The following is a 16118-nucleotide window of genomic DNA, read 5'->3' on the forward strand; positions in this document are numbered from 1 at the left end:
TTGAGACGGAGTTTCACTCGTTTCCCAGGCTGGAGTGCAGTGGTGCCATCTCAGCTCACCACAATCTCTGACTCCCAGGTTCAAGTGATTCTCCTGTCTCAGCCTCCCGAGTAGCTGGGATTATAGGCGCAAGCCACCATGCCTGGCTAATTTTTATATTTTTCATAGAGACGGGGTTTCTCCATGTTGGCCAGGCTGGGCTTCAGCTCCTGACCTCAGGTGATCCACCTGCCTCAGCCTCCCAAAGTGCTGGGACTACAGGCGTGAGCCACCGCGCCCGGCCTGATAATAATGTTTTTTTCAACAGACGCATATACGATAGTAGTCCCACAAGATTAAAATATCATATTTTTACTGCACCTTTTCTGTGTTTAGATACTCTTACCATTGTGTTACAACTGCCTATAGCATTCAGTACAGTAGCACGCTGCATAGGTTGATAGCCTAGGAGCAATCGGCTATACCGTATAGCCTAGGTATGTGGTAGGCTACACCATCTAGGTTTGTTTAAGTATACTCCATGATGTTTGCAAGATGATCAAATTGTCTAACGACACATTTCTCAGACTGGATCCCTGTTGCTAAGGGACACATGACTGTGCTGTTATAAAAATGAGCTGCTGTTATCACACTAAAGACAGCATTTCTTCTCCTCAGCCGTGGCACACAGCACATAGCACGAAGTCACGCCTTTTAAGCTACAAGAAGAAACACCAAAAGAAGGTCAGAACGTACTCACCTGGTATCTTCCAGTGTCACCTGACCTGATTTTTCATCCACTGCAATTCTACAGTGATCTCCAGAGACCAGTTTATTGCTGGGGAACGAAAGGTCGCAACCTAAAAAAGAAAGGGTGGGACGACACGGGATATGGTCGTGGTAACTGTGAACACTACTGCCCGTTGTTTACCAAAGTATGTGGTTCCAACTCAGGATCCCCATTGTACATATGTGAAAAAAACACTTAACCAAGAAAGACATTAAGAAATTTTTTTTTTTTTCTTGAGACGGAGTCTCGCTCTGTCGCCCAGGCTGGAGTGCAGTGGCACCATCTCGGCTCACTGCAAGCTCCGCCTCCCAGGTTCACACCATTCTCCTGCCTCAGCCTCCCGAGTAGCTGGGACTACAGGGGCCTGCCACCACGCCTGGCTAATTTTTTGTATTTTTAGTAGAGACGGGGTTTCACTGTGTTAACCAGGATGGTCTCGATCTTTTGACCTCATGATCTGCCCACCTTGGCCTCCCAAAGTGCTGAGATTACAGGCGTGAGCCACCGCGCCCGGCCCGTCTTGAACCTTTCTGAATACCCACCCTCTCAAAGACACCCATCAGTACCTCCAGTTACACACAGCCTCTTCAATGGCAATTTTACAGCCGGGCGCAGTGGCTCATGCTTGTAAACCCAGCACTTTGGGAGGCTGAGGTGAACGGATCACGAGGTCAGGAGTTCGAGACCAGCCTGGCCAACACAGCGAAACTCCATATCTACTAAAAATACAAAAATTAGCTGGGCATGGTGGCGGTTACCTGTAATCCCAGCTACTTGGGAGGCTGAGGCAGGAGAATCGCATGAACACAGGAGGCAGAGGTTGCAGTGAGCTGAGACCGCACCACTGCACTCCAGCCTTGGCGACAGAGGTAGACTGCAACTGGAAAAAAAAAAGCAATTTTACAATATGCTTGCATACACAGCTAACCTGATGAGTATTATTATAACTTTAAAAAAACTCAGGGGCTTGGCTAGGCCCGGTGGCTCACGCTGAGGTGGGCGGATCACGAGGTCAGGAGATCGAGACCATCCTGGCTAACACAATGAAACCCCATCTCCACTAAAAATACAAAAAATTAGCCAGGCATGGTGGCGGGCACCTGTAATCCCAGCTACTCGGGAGGCTGAGGTAGGAGAATGGCAAGAACCCGGGAAGCAGAGCTTGCAGTGAGCCAATATCGTGCCACTGCACTCCAGCCTGGGTGACACAGCAAGACTCTGTCTCAAAAAAAAAAAAAAGAAAAAAGAAAAAAAACTCAGGGGCTTAAGTAATTCTTCAGTATCTTAATTTAGTCCTTAATTTCTTTTCTGTGTAAACTTAGGTTTCATAAATCAACATAAAATTGAAGCAACGACACTCACAGAAAAAGTGACTGAGCCAACTGCCATAGGCATTTGTTTTTTTTTTGTTTGTTTGTTTTGTTTTTTTTGAGATGGAGTCTCGCACTGTCGCCCAGGCTGGAGTGCAGTGGCACCATCTCGGCTCACGGCAACCTCCACCTCCCAGGTTCAAGCCATTCCCCTGCCTCAGCCTCCTGAGCAGCTGGGACTACAGGCATGCGCCACCATACCCAGCTAATTTTTTGTATTTTTAGTAGAGACGGGGTTTCACCATTCTGGTCTTGAACTCCTGACCTCATGATCCGCCCACCTCGGCCTCCCAAAGTGCTGGGATTACAGGCGTGAGCCACCGCGCCTGGCCTGTGATAGGCATTTGTACACATATAAGAAACTGCATCTTATATACAGGGATGCATCTATAGCTGAATACAATAATTCTGATACTTTGGGATTTTTTTTTTCTTTTTTTTTTGAGATGGAGTCTCTCTCTGTCGCCCAGGTTGGAGTGCAGTGGCGCGATCTCGGCTCACTGCAACCTCTGCCTCCCGGGTTCAAACGATTCTCCTGCCTCAGCCTCCTGAGTAGCTGGGATTACAGGCGCACACCACCAGGGCCAGTTAATTTTTGTATTTTTAGTAGAGATGAGGTTTCACAATGTTGGCCAGGATGGTCTCGATCTCTTGACCTCGTGATACGCCCGCCTTGGTTTCCCAAAGTGCTGGGATTACAGGCGTGAGCCACCAGCGCCCGGCCCTGAATACAATAATTCTATCTTCATTAAATGCAAGAGGGAAAATCCTCAATACTTGCCCTCTCCTTAAATCAAAAGAACAAAGGTTTTTTAATATCTCATCATTAATCATTACTGCCTATAATAATCTATAAGGATACATAAAGACACTAGAAGACAAAAAAGCAAAAGGTTTGGTCAGGAGACAGTGGCCATGCAAATGTACTTTTCCTAAATGTTCCACATAGAAAGACACCTTGAATCTGCTTTAGCCTGAGCCTTGCTCCCATCACTGACCTATGGGTGTATGAATCAGAAGACTCAATATTGTTAAAATGTCAGCTGTCCTCCAGATTGTTTCATACATTCAATGCAATTCCAGTCAAACTCCCAGAGGGCCTGTAGACACTGACAAGCTGATTCTAAAGTTCACAGAAAAAAACTGTAGAAAAACCAAAGCAATTTTGAAAAAGAATGAAGCTAGAAGACTCATATTACTTAACTGACTTACCATCATGCTATAGTAATCAATACAGTATTGTGGCCCTGTAAGGATGGCCAGACAGAGACAAATGTAAAATCTAAAACTATGAAACTTCCAGTGGAAAAGACAGGCAAAAATCTTAGTGCCGTTGGGTCTTGTATGGACTTCACAGATAGGACACCAAAAGCACAAACCAGGAAAAAATAATAATAATAAGCTGAGGTTCGTCAAACGTAAAATCTGGGCCAGGCACCGTGGCTCAAGTCTGTAATCCCAGCACTTTGGGAGGCCACGGGGGGCGGATCACAAAGTCAGGAGATCGAGACCATCCTGGCTAACATGGTGAAACCCCGTCTCTACCAAAACTACAAAAAATTAGCCAGGCGTGATGGCGGGCACCTGCAGTCCCAGCTACTCGGGAGGCTGAGGCAGGAGAATGGCGTGAACCCGCGAGGCGGAGATTACAGTGAGCCGAGATGGTGCCACTGCACTTCAGCCTGGGCGACAGAGCAAGACTCCGACTCAAGAAAAAAAAAAAAAAAAGTCAATTCTGGGCCAGGCGTGGCGGCTCACACCTGTAATCTCAGCACTTTGGGAGGCCAAGGTGGGCAGATCACAAGGTCAGGAGTTCAAGACCAGCCTGACCAACATGGTGAAACCCAGTCTCTACTAAAAATACAAAAATTAGCTGGGCATTGTGGCGGGCGCCTATAATCCCAGCTACACGGGAGGCTGAGGCAGGAGAATGCTGGGAACCCAGGAGGCGGAGATTACAGTGAGCCGAGATCACACCACTGCACTCCAGCCTGGGCGACAGAGCAAGACTCTGGCTCAAAAAAAAAAAAAGAAAAAAAAAGTAAGGCTAGGGGCGGTGGCTCACGCCTGTAATCTCATCACTTTGGGTGGCCAAGGCAGGCGGATCACTTCAGACCAGGAGTTCAAGACCAGCCTGGCCAACATGATGAGACCCCATCTCAACTAAAAATACAAAAAATTAGCCGGGCATGGTAGCATGCACCTCTAATCCCAGCTACTTGAGAGGCTGAGGTGGAAGAACATGGAAGGCGGAGGTTGCAGTGAGCTGAGATCGCACCACTGCACTCCAGCCTGGCGACAGAGTGAGACTCCATCTCAAAAAAAAAAAGTAAAAATCTGTTCTTCAAAAGATATTGTTTAAAAAGATGAAAAGACAAGCTATAGACTGGTGGAAATATTTGTAAAACACATATCTGACAAAGATCTTGTATCCAGAATGTATGGAGAACTCTGATAACTCAATAAATAGAAAGTAAACAATGCAACTTAAAGCAATTTAAACACTTTATCAAAGAAGAGATATGGATGGCAAATTAAGCACATGACAAAATGCTCAACATCATTAATCTTCAGAGAAATGCAAATTAAAACCATGAAATACCACTACACACCAAATAAGAACTGGCTGAAAATAAAAACTGACCACGGGCTGGGCACGGTGGCTCATGCCTGTAATCCCAGCACTTTGGGAAGCTGAGGCGGGCGGATCACGCGGTCAAGAGATCGAGACCATCCTGGCCAACATGGTGAAACCCCATCTCTACTAAAGATACAAAAAAATTAGCCAGGCGTGGCGGCACATGCCTGTAGTCCCAGCTACTCGGGAGGCTGAGGCAGGAGAATGGCTTGAACCTGGGAGGTGGAAGTTGCAGTAAGCTGAGATCGCGCCACTGCAAATCCAGCCTGGCGACAGGGCGAGACTCTGTGTCAAAAAAAAAAAAAAAAAAAAAAAGACTGAGCACCTACAAGTGGCCAAAAGGGAAGTGGAAAACCTGGAACTCTCCCGCTCTGCTGTGGGACTGCAAAATGGACAAGCACATGGGAGACAAGGCAGCAGTTTCTTACCAAGTTAAAGAGACACTGGCCGCGTGGCCCAGCAATTCCATTCATAGTTATTTAGCTAAGAGAAAAATGAATGTCCCTACAAAGACTGCACACTTTTGTTTATATTAGCTTTATTTCTTATGAAAACAGGAAGCAGCATAAACGTCCATCCACTGGTTGTGAACTAACAAACCCTGGTGCATCCAAACCATCGAATACCCAGTAACAGAAAGGAGCAAACTGCTGATCCATGCAACAAGGTGCGTGCCAGGGAAAGAAGCCAGGCGCAGAAGTTGACGGCGGACACCCTGTGACCCTGTGTCACGACACGCTGGAAGCAGCAGAAGGCAAAGAAACCAGATCAGTGGCTGCCAGGAGCCGGGACTCAGGGGGACCTTTCAAGGTGACGAACATGGTCTACATCTTGACTGCACTGGTGAGTACATTTCCCAAACTCATGGAACTGAACCCCAAAAAAGGTGAATTTTTACAAGTAAATGATACTGCCATGAAATCGGATATTAAAAATCTTATTTGTGCAAACATTCTGTACTACTGGAAGTACTGTATCCAAGGCAAATATCACCTGTGGTCAAGCTCTTCCCATTCCATTGAGCGTAACTGCCAGGATAGTCTCCTTCAAGCCCCAAAACCAGTGCAAGTCATGGTGTCGCCAGAGCCAGTTTGTAACAGAGGTTTCTCCATGCCAGAACATCAGGTTTTTTTTTCCTTTGAGACAAGGTCTTGCTCTGTTACCCCAGCTGTGGTGCAGTGGAGCAATCACAGCTCACTGCAGCCTTGAACTCCCAGGCTCATGTGATCCTCCCACTTCAGCCTCCTGAGTAGCTGAGACTACCAATATGCGCCACCATGCTCAGCTGATTTTTTAATTTTTTGTAGATACAGGGTCTATGTGGCCCTGGCTGGTCTCAAACTCATAGGGTCAAGAGATCCTCCTGCTTTGGCCTCCTAAACTGCTGGGATTATAGGCATGAGCTACCATGCCTGGCCTGAATATCAGTATTCTAATCTGGAACCAAGATGCTTTGTGCTAAAGTTCTATTCACAGCATTAGCTGTGCTTGACACTTGGTGGGTTAAATCTTTCAAGCAGTTGATGTACATTTCTGCCACCCTCTTAGAATACGGAGCTCTTGGCTGGGCGCAGTGGATCATGCCTGTAATCCCAGCACTTTGGGAGGCCGAGGCAGGAGGATCACCTGAGGTCAGGAGTTAGAGACTAGCCTAGCCAACATGATGAAACCCTGTCTCTACAAAATACAAAAATTAGCCAGGCGTGGTGGTGAGTGCCTGTAATCCCAGCTACTCCGGATGCTGAGGCAGGAGAATCACTTGAACCTGTGAGGCGGAGGTTGCAGTGAGCTGAGATCACGTCATTGCAGTCCAGCCTGGGAAACAGGAGCGAAACTCCATCTCAAAAAAAAAGCTGGGGGCGGTGGCTCACGCCTGTAATCCCAGCATTTTGGGAGGCCGAGGCAGGTGGATCAGGAGGTCAGGAGATCAAGACCATCCTGGCTAACATTGTGAAACCCTGTCTCTACTAAAAATACAAAAAAAGTTAGCCGGGCGTGGTGGCGGGTGCCTGTAGTCCCAGCTACTCGGGAGGTCGAGGCAGAATGGTGTGAACCCAAGAGGCAGAGCCTGCAGTGAGCCGAGATCGTGCCACTGCACTCCAGCCTGGGCAACAGAGCGAGACTCCATCTCAAAAAAAAAAAAAAAAAAAGGATAAAGAGCTCTTTGGGAAGACAAGGTTGTTGCACCCCTTCCTACACGTTACCTAGGCTTTCCCTTTTCCCCCAAATAATGCCTTGTATATGGTAGGCACATCATTGCTTTAAAATAATCAAGTTCTGTCTGGGCGAGGTGGCTCATGCCTGTAATCCCAACACTTTGGGAGGCCAAGGCAGGTGGATCATTTGATTTGAGGCCAGGAGTTCAAGACCAGCCTGATCAACATGGTGAAACCTCATCTCTACTAAAAATACCAAAAAAACTAGCTAGGTGTGGTGGCACATGGCTGTAATCTCAGCTAATCTGGAGGCTCAGGCAGGAGGATCACTTTAACCTGGAAGATGCAGGTTGTAGTAAGCCAAGATAGCACCACTGCACTCCAGCCTGGGTGACAGAGTAAGACTCCATCTCAAAAAATAAATAAATCGGTCACAGTGGCTCACGCCTGTAATCCCAGCACTTTGGGAGGCCGAGGCAGGTGGATCACCTGAGGTCATGAGTTCAAGACCAGCCTGATGAACACGGAGAAACCCCGTCTCTACTAAAAATACAAAAATTAGCTGAGCGTGGTGGCACATACTTGTAATCCCAGCTACTCGGGAGGCTGAGGCAGGAGAATTGCTTGAACCCGGGAGGTGGAAGTTGAGCCAAGATGGCACCACTGCACTACAGCCTGGGCGATAAGAGCAAAACTCCATCTCAAAAAATATATATATACACATATATATAAAATAAATAAATAAAATAATCAAGTTCTACAACTGTTAGGAACTGAGTGTTTGTAACTGAGTGTCTGTACCCCCCTAAAATTCATATATTTAAGTCCTAATCCCCAATGTGGCTATATTTGGAAATGGGGCCTGTGAGCTGATAAATGTTAAATGAGGTCACTAGGTGGGAATCAGATGTCACAGGGCTGGTGCCCTCTTAAGAGGAGGCAGAGAGAGCAGAGTCCTCCCTCTCTGCCATGTGAGGACACAACAAGAAAGTGGCCACCTGCAAGCCAAGAAGAGAGCCCTCACCAGGAACCCAATCTGCCAACACCTTGATCTTGGACTTCCCAGCCTCCCGAACCATGAAAATAAATTTCTGGCCAGGCCCAGTGGCTCACGCCTGTAATCCTAGCACTTTGGGAGGCCGAGGGAGACAGATTGCTGGAGCTCAGGAGTTCGAGACCAGCCTGGGCAATACTGTGAAACCCCATCTCTACTAAAATAGAAAAAAATAAGCCAGGTGTGGTGGTACTTGCCTGTAGTCCCAGCTATTTGGGAGGCTGAGGCAGGAGAATCGCTTGAACCTGGAAGAGGGAAGTTGCAGTGAGCCGAGATTGTGCCACTGCACTCCAGCCTGGGTGACAGAGCGGGACTCTATCTCAAAAATTAAAAAAATAAAATAAAATAAAAAATAAATTTCTGGCCAGGCGTGATAGCTCACGCCTGTAATCCCAGCACTTTGGGAGGCTGAGGCAGGCGGATCACGAGGTCAGGAGATTGAGACCATCCTGGCTAACATGGTGAAACCCCGTCTCTACTAAAAATACAAAAGATTAGCCGGGCGTGGTGGCGGACGGTAGTAGTCCCAGCTACTGGGGAGGCTGAGGCAGAAGAATGGCAAGAACCCGGGAGGTGGAGCTTGCAGTGGGCCGAGATTGCGCCACTGCACTCCAGCCTGGGCGACAGAGTGAGACTCCGTTTCAAAAAATAAATAAATAAATAAATAAATAAATAAATAAATTTCTGTTGCTTAAGCCACCCAGAATGTAGTATTTTGCTATGGTAGTATGAAGAAACTAATACAATAATCTTAAAGTTTTTGCTGGCAACATTATTTATAAATTCACTAAAATCATTCCTATTAAAAGATAAACTCAATGACATATTTTCGCTCCTTGTCTTAACATGTTAGGTCCTAACATGTAGTAACATGTATAACATGTTACAATAACAATGGCTAATGCTAAGTGCTAACTCTAAAGTTCCTTTCAAGCAGTTCGTGTATGATGTCATTAATTCCTCAGAGCAACTCTATGAAGTAGGTACACAGGTGCAGAAAGATGTTGTTAGCCCAGAGTTACGTGTTGACAGGTTGGAAACCCACGTGATTTGTCTCTAGGGCCTCTGCTCTTCACCAAACCTCCTAGTCTATCAAGTAAAGACAAAGGGAAAAATCTTCAAATACTTCCTCTTGTCTTAAAGGGATAATTTTGATATGTTATAATGATATCTAAATACTTTCAAAGTTGTAAAATGACCTTTGACTTGATACTGGAATGTAAGACTACCAAAACACCCCCAAAAAAAAAACCAGGTCAGACACAGTGGTTCACACCTGTAATCCCAGCACTTTCGGAGGCCGAAGCAGGTGAATCACTTTAGCTCCGTTGTTCAAGACCAGCCTGGGCAATACTGCAAAAGCTCGTCTCTACTAAAAATGCAAAAATTAGCCAGGCATGGTGGCGCATGCCTGTAGTCCCAGCTACTCCAGAGGCTGAGGCGGGAGAATCACTTGAACCGGGAGGCAGAGGGTGCAGTGAGCTGAGATCACACCACTGCACCCCAGCCTGGGCCACAGAGCAAGACTCTATCTCAAAAAAAACAAACAAAAAAACAAAAAAATCAAGTGCGAGCACATTATAAGGGGTGAAATTAACCAAAAAAAAATTTGCTTCTAAACAGCAAATATTTTCCATCCTCGCTCCTTTTTAGAGTATAATATCAGAGCTAATTTATTAATTTTCAAACGAACTAAACATTTTTGTTGACAGGACCAGTGCATTTCTCTCCCCATACAAAGGCTTCAGGGGAAATCAAACTACCAGATGGTCACTTGGAAGACTGGAGGCAGTGAATGTGCAGGCTGAGGGAACTTTCACCAGTTGTATGACTTTGTTCAAGTTCTTGGCTTTCCAGGTTTATTAAATAAATAAATATTCTAGGGGCTGGGACTTGAGATCTTTTTTAATGTAAGCACTACAGTTATAAATTTCCCTCTGAGTACTGCCTTGGCTGCATCCTAAATACCTTTTGGTGTATTCTATTTTTGTTTCATTTGTCTCAAAACATTTTTAAAGGTCCCCCTTGTAAAGACTTACTTGACCCACCGGTTGCTTTAAGAGTGTGGTGTTTAATGTCCACATATCTGTGAATTTTCCACTTTTCCTTCTATTATTTTTAATTTCGTTCCATTACAGTCTGAAAAGATACTCTGTACGGCAACGAACGTGACAATATTGCATTCTGGAGAGTATATTAACACAACTAATTTATACAATTGTAGCGAGGGCTAAATGATGTGCATGAATCATGCGCAAGAGTCGGTGGGCAGAACACCGAATAAATACCAGTTCTTACATGACATTTCACTCCACGGAAAAATCTGGAGCGCACACTGCACCGCCGCCCCTGTGGCCTGCCCGCAACCCGGTGGCTCTGCCTGGCCCCGGCCCCCGGCCCCGGCCCCGGCCTCGGCCTCAGCTCCGCACCTCGTCTCCGCCCGATGGTCCACTCTCGCTTCCTCAGGAGGACGTACGGCTCGCCCTCCTCCGCGCCCAGACGCAGGAGCCGTCCCCAGGGCTGCGGCGGCGGCGACTGCTTGCCTTCCTCGGGCCGCTCCATCGGGATTCACATCTGCGGAGACCCCGGAAACGCCCGTGGAGACTCCCGACCCCAGAGGCCGAGACTCGGCGCCCGCCCCACCCCGCGGGCCCCGGCCCGGCCGTCCGCGCCCACGCAGGCCCGCGGCCCGGCCCGGACGCCGGCGGGCGCCCCCTCCCACGGCCGCAACCAGGTCCCCTTTCGCCGCCCGCCGCAACCCCCTCGCCAGCCGCGCTTACCCCCGCCCCGCGCAGAACCCGGAACCGGCTGCGCCGCCGCAGCTGTCAAGAGACATTGCGGCTCCCTCAGCTGATCCGCGGGGCGGGGCCAAAGGCCTCTGCGCCCCGCGATTGGCTGGCGGCAGCGCTCACCAAGAACGGCAGCTAGAGCGGAGCCGGGAGTGGCCCGCGAGAGTAGGCGCGTGGAGGACGCTCGGCCATCTTTGATCCTGGCCAGGCGACTTCGTCGCCTGCGGATCACGGAAGTGGCTGCGGTCGGCGCCATGTTATGTTGGGGCAGAAGGGAAGGGGAACTTCCGGATTGGAAGCCCTGGGGATCTGAGAGCCCCGCTAATCTGGGGATGACTCCTAGGAGTAAAAGACGGTCCACCTTAGTTGTCACGAGGTAGTGCACGTGGGGACCCTTTCGAGTACAGTTGCACACAGCGGATCACACAGATCCGAAGTGTGAGGCACAGGGCGCGCTCCGCGAGTGGGAGCGGCTGCGTTGTGGGCAGGGCGGACGCGGGGCCACGTCTTGGCCGGCGTTTTGCGGGGTCTTCCTGTTCTGAACGCGCGTACCTTTTGCCTCAGTATCCCACTTTTTGGAATCCCGCGGCGTTCACGTGTGTGCTACAGAGAAGGGCGCCAGAGGGTATTCCCTGAAAGTGAATGGTCGGCGAAAGCGGAGTAAAGACGGCGAGACGCGTCCACGCAGGGAGAGTCTTTGCGGTTTGGAGGAACGCGCCAGTGTCTGCACTGATGAGGAGCCCCCAAGGGCGGTTTTAAGAGGGTGAAGCAGGGCCGGGCGCAGTGATTTACGCCTGTAATCTAAGTGCTTTGGAAGGCCTAGGCAGGAGGATCTCTTGAGCCCAGGAGTTCGAGATTAGCCTGAGACCTCATCGCTACCAAAATAAATAAACAAATAAAGTAGGCATCCATTTGTGTAAAACAAACCATATATATACACAGATATATAAACATTTGTATATATAGGTATAGGCATAGTTATCTACACCTCGTAAACCAAAAATAAAATTGTAAGCCTCCCCAACCAACTGAATGAACTGAGACTCTCAACGCCAAAGTTAACCTGAAAAACCAGTTCAGTGCCTGATGGGAAGCAGGGTTTGGACATGTCCCATTATACTGTCCTCCCTCTGGAATTCAGGTATAACTGACCAGCGTCGACATTAAAACAGACAACTTAAGGCTGACCAAACGGACTAGCATTAAGATACATCACATGACAAATAGCAGGCCCTGGAAGAAAACGAAGTATTTTACCCTGACATGTAGTTATTTAACATAGTTTGACGTAGCCCTGCAAAACTGTCTCCTGGGGGAAATCTATTTTGTAAAGAATCTCCTTCCTTTTCCACATCTTTTCCTGACCCAGGAGAGAATGTAAGACTCTGGCACCTTTTTAACTCTGATAAGAAACATTTACCATCTATTCTCTCTGAAGCCTGCTGCCTGGAGCTGCATCTGCATAAGAATGGCCAGGGTGGTGGTGCTCAAGCCTGTAATCCCAGCACTTTGGGAGGCCGAGGTGGGTGGATCGCTTGAGCCCAGGAGTTCCAGACCATCCTGGGCAACATGGGGAGACCCCGTCTTAGCTGGGCGTGATGACAGCACATGCCTACAGTCCCAGCTACTCAGGAGGCTGAGTTGGGCAGATTCCTTGAGCCCAGGAGGACAAGGCTGCGGTAAACCACAGATTGTGCCACTGCAATCCAGCCTGGGCAACAGAGACCCTGTCAAAAAAAAATAATAACAAAATAGAAATTTGGTCTCCCTTAGCTTAACCCAGACAATCCTTTCTATTGACTCCAGGTCTTTAGATAATAACTTAACTCTTTCAACCAAGTGCCAATCAGAAAATCTTTGAATCCATCTATGAACTTTCTCCCTAAAATGTGTAAAACCAGCCGGGCGCAGTGGCTCACGTCTGTAATCCCAGCAGTTTGGGAGGCTGAGGCAGGTGGATCATGTCAGGCCTCTGAACCTAAGCTAAGCCATCGCATCCCCTGTGACCTGCATGTATATATATGCCTAGATGGCCTGAAGTAACTGAAGAATCACAAAAGAAGTGAAAATGGCCTGTTCCTGCCTTAGCTGATGACATTCCACTACAAAAGAAGTGAAAATGGCCGGTCCTTGCCTTAACTGATGACATTACCTTGTGAAATTTCTTCTCCTGGCTCATCCTGGCTCAAAAAGCTCCCTCACTGAGCACCCTGTGACCCCCACCCCTGCCCACCAGAGAACAACCCCCTTTGACTGTAATTTTCCTTTACCTACCCAAATCCTATAAAACGGCCCACCCCATCTCCCCTTTGCTGACCCTCTTTTCGGACTCAGCCTGCCTGCACCCAGGTGATTAAAAAGCTTTATTGCTCACACAAAGCCTGTTTGGTGGTCTCTTCACATGGACACGAGTGAAAGATCACGAGGTCAGGAGTTCAAGACCAACCTGGCCGAGATGGTGAAACCCCTTCTCTACAAAAAATACAAAAAAAATTAGTCAGGCATGTTGGCAGGTGCCTGTAATCTCAGCTACTCAGGAGGCTGAGGCAGAGAATTGCTTGAACCCAGGAGGCAGAAGTTGCAGTGAGCCGAGATTGCGCCACTGCACTCCAGCCTGGGTGACAGAGTGAGACTCTGTCTTAAAAAAAAAAAAAAAAAAAAGTATAAAACCAAGCTGTAGGCCGGGCGCGGTGGCTCATGCCTGTAATCCCAGCACTTTGGGAGGCCGAGGCAGGCGGATCACGAGTCAGGAGATCGAGACCATCCTGGCTAACACGGTGAAACCCCGTCTCTACTAAAAATACAAAAAATTAGCCGGGCGCGGTGGCGGGCACCTGTAGTCCCAGCTACTCGGGAGGCTGAGGCAGGAGAATGGCGTGAACCCGGGAGGCGGAGCTTGCAGTGAGCCGAGATCGTGCCACTGCACTCCAGCCTGGGTGACAGAGCGAGACTCTGTCTCAAAAAAAAAAACAAAAACAAAAAAAAAACAAAAAACCAAGCTGTAGCCCCACCACCATGGGCACAGGGTCTTAGGACCTCTTGGGACTGTGCCGTGGGCCATGATCACTCACTTTTGGCTCAGAATAAACCTCCTCAAACTTTGTAGAGCTTGACTCTTTTAATTGATAACGTGTACATACAAATATGTTTATGAAAATGAAAATCTCTCTAGAAGGATACACAAGGAAATGGCGGTGGCTTCCTCTGAAACATGGACTTGAAGTCAAGGGGGTAATGAAGACTTACCTTTCACTATATGTTTGTCTCAGTCTGAGTTCCACCAGAAAAACAGAACCAAAATCGGTAGGATGATGGAAAACACAGCAAGACCCATGAATTCCATGAGCATGGGCCCACGGTGCACCTCATTTACTGTGAAGTTGGTTCTTTGATCAGAAGCAATGCCATTGGTACAGGAAAAAGAGGAGTTCCAGTCCATGCTCCAAGAAAGGGTTCTTAGATCTTACACAGGAAAGAATTTGAGGTGAGTCACTGAGCACAGTGAAAGCAGCAAGTTTATCAGAATCTACTCTGTTACAGAGTAAGGCATCCTCAGAAAGCAGGAGGAGGAATGCTGTACAAGAAACTCTTAAGGAGCTACAATTAAACCTGGAATGTGCAGATGTGCTCACTATAGGTAGGGCTATTGGTGCTATTGGTGACCATTAATCCTTCAACCTAAGCCTGCTCATTAAGGTTCTGAGTAAAGTGGGCTGCACTCTTAGGACATCTGGACATTCTGCAGGCTTGGTGTGAGATGTCCCGTATGACCATAAATATTTCTGCAATTATAATTGGTGGTCAGCTTAGAATGTGGCTATTTTCAGACCATAGCAACCTTACAGGTGTCTTGTGAGTGCCTAGCTACTTACCTTAAGATAGAGTCACTCTGGTCATGTTTTATTAAACCAGAGGCCTGGTAAACAGAGGTTTCTCTAACACCACAACAGTGGATAAGGCATTCTGCGAGTCCACTCATTCTGTGAGTTTTGCACAGTCATTGCATGATGATAGAACACTACTCTGTATGCCTCACTTTATGGCTTGGTGGGTCAGATAACACTGAGTTGGTGATGAGCAGCTCAGGTCATGCAGTAATTTGGTGGGCCATGGTTAATTATTCAGTCCCTAATACCGTCCAGTAGCAAGCCAAAAGCTGGTTGTCAAAAGGAGTATGGGTGGAGGTGAGCGCTTCTCAGACCTCGGCTTCGCTGCTCTAGGAGTGCCAAGCCCACGGAACCACAGCCATGACTGAGGCCAATGTGAATCTGAAGGCCTAGCCCCTCGCCGATGCCCACCTCACCAAGAAACCACTGGAGTTCGTTCAGTAGTCGTGTAACTACAAGCAGCTTCAGAAAAGAGCCAACGAGGTGACCAAAACCCTTAACAGGGGCATCTCTCAGTTCATCATGATGGCTGCAGACACCAAGCCACTGGAGATCATTCCGCACCTCCACTGCCGTGTGAAGACAAGAACGTGCCCTTCATATTTGTGCGCTCCAAGCAGGCCCTGGGGAGAGCCTGTGGGGTCTCCATGCCTGTCATCGCCTGTTCTGTCACCATCAAAGAAGGCTCACAGCTGAAACAGCAGATCCAATCCATTCAGCAGTCCATCAAAAGGCTCTTAGTCTAAACCTGTGGCCTCTGCCACGTGCTCCCTGCCAACTTGTCCCCCGAGGTTGTGTATCATATTGTCTGTGTTAGCATGTAGTATTTTCAGCTACTCTCTATTGTTATAAAACGTTGAAGTACAAAAAAAAAAAAAAAAGAAGAGTAATTATTTGCTGACAATGTCCGGGCTTTGCACCAAAATCCTAAAAGTCTACATTGTGATTCTCCTATGCGGGCCTGCCAAGGCTCCACCCAGCATCGCTCTCTGCCACTGACATGTCAAGCACCATTGGATCTGCTGGGTCATGTGACCACGTGGCAGAGCAGCTTGCACAACAGCCTGCACCTGTTGCAGAGCCTTCACTTGTTCTGGGCCCCACTCAAAACTAGCAGCTGGCTGGGAGCTCAAGCCTGTCATCCCATCACTTTGGGAAGCCAAGGTGGGTGGACTGCCTGAGCTCAGGAGTTCGAGACCAGCCTGGCCAACCTGGTGAAACCCCGTCTCCACCAAAAATACAAAAAATTAGCCGGATGTGGTGATGCACACCTGTACTGGAGAGGCTAATGTAGGAGGCTAAGGTGGGAGGATTGCTTGAGCCCGGGAGGTGGAGGCTGCAATGAGCCATGATCGCACCACTGGACTCCAGCCTGGGCAACAGAGTGAGACCCTGTCTCGAAAAACAAACAAACAAAAACTTATTTATTTATTTATTTATTTTTGAGACAAAGTC

At 48.1% G+C, this 16118-nt stretch overlaps 1 protein-coding gene and 1 pseudogene across 22 annotated transcripts in view; one reads left to right on the forward strand and one right to left on the reverse strand.

Moving 5' to 3' along the window:
* The window catches only part of CHFR (checkpoint with forkhead and ring finger domains), a 47188-nt gene extending 36342 nt beyond the window's left edge, over nt 1-10846 (reverse strand). For 5 of the 22 annotated variants that reach the window (XM_063646870.1, XM_054444892.2, XM_063646867.1 and 2 more), the window contains exons 1-3: nt 10417-10727; nt 7516-7608; nt 740-839 (exon numbers count right to left, since the gene is read on the reverse strand). In XM_063646870.1, coding sequence (XP_063502940.1) covers nt 740-839; nt 7516-7608; nt 10417-10549 — 326 coding nt within the window. In that variant the 5' untranslated portion in view covers nt 10550-10727. Of the gene's footprint in view, nt 1-739; nt 840-1527; nt 1650-7515; nt 7609-8184; nt 8233-10416; nt 10729-10767 lie in introns of those variants that run through there. The other 17 variants (XM_063646865.1, XM_063646864.1, XM_063646863.1 and 14 more) reach the window with 9 other exon arrangements.
* Nucleotides 10847-15023: 4177 nt separating this feature from the next.
* Nucleotides 15024-15511, forward strand: LOC129010530 (NHP2-like protein 1; annotated as a pseudogene).
* The last annotated feature ends 607 nt before the right edge of the window (nt 15512-16118 follow it).

Source organism: Pongo pygmaeus, chromosome 10 (assembly GCF_028885625.2).
Source record: "Pongo pygmaeus isolate AG05252 chromosome 10, NHGRI_mPonPyg2-v2.0_pri, whole genome shotgun sequence".
Classification (NCBI taxonomy): Eukaryota; Metazoa; Chordata; class Mammalia; order Primates; family Hominidae; genus Pongo; species Pongo pygmaeus.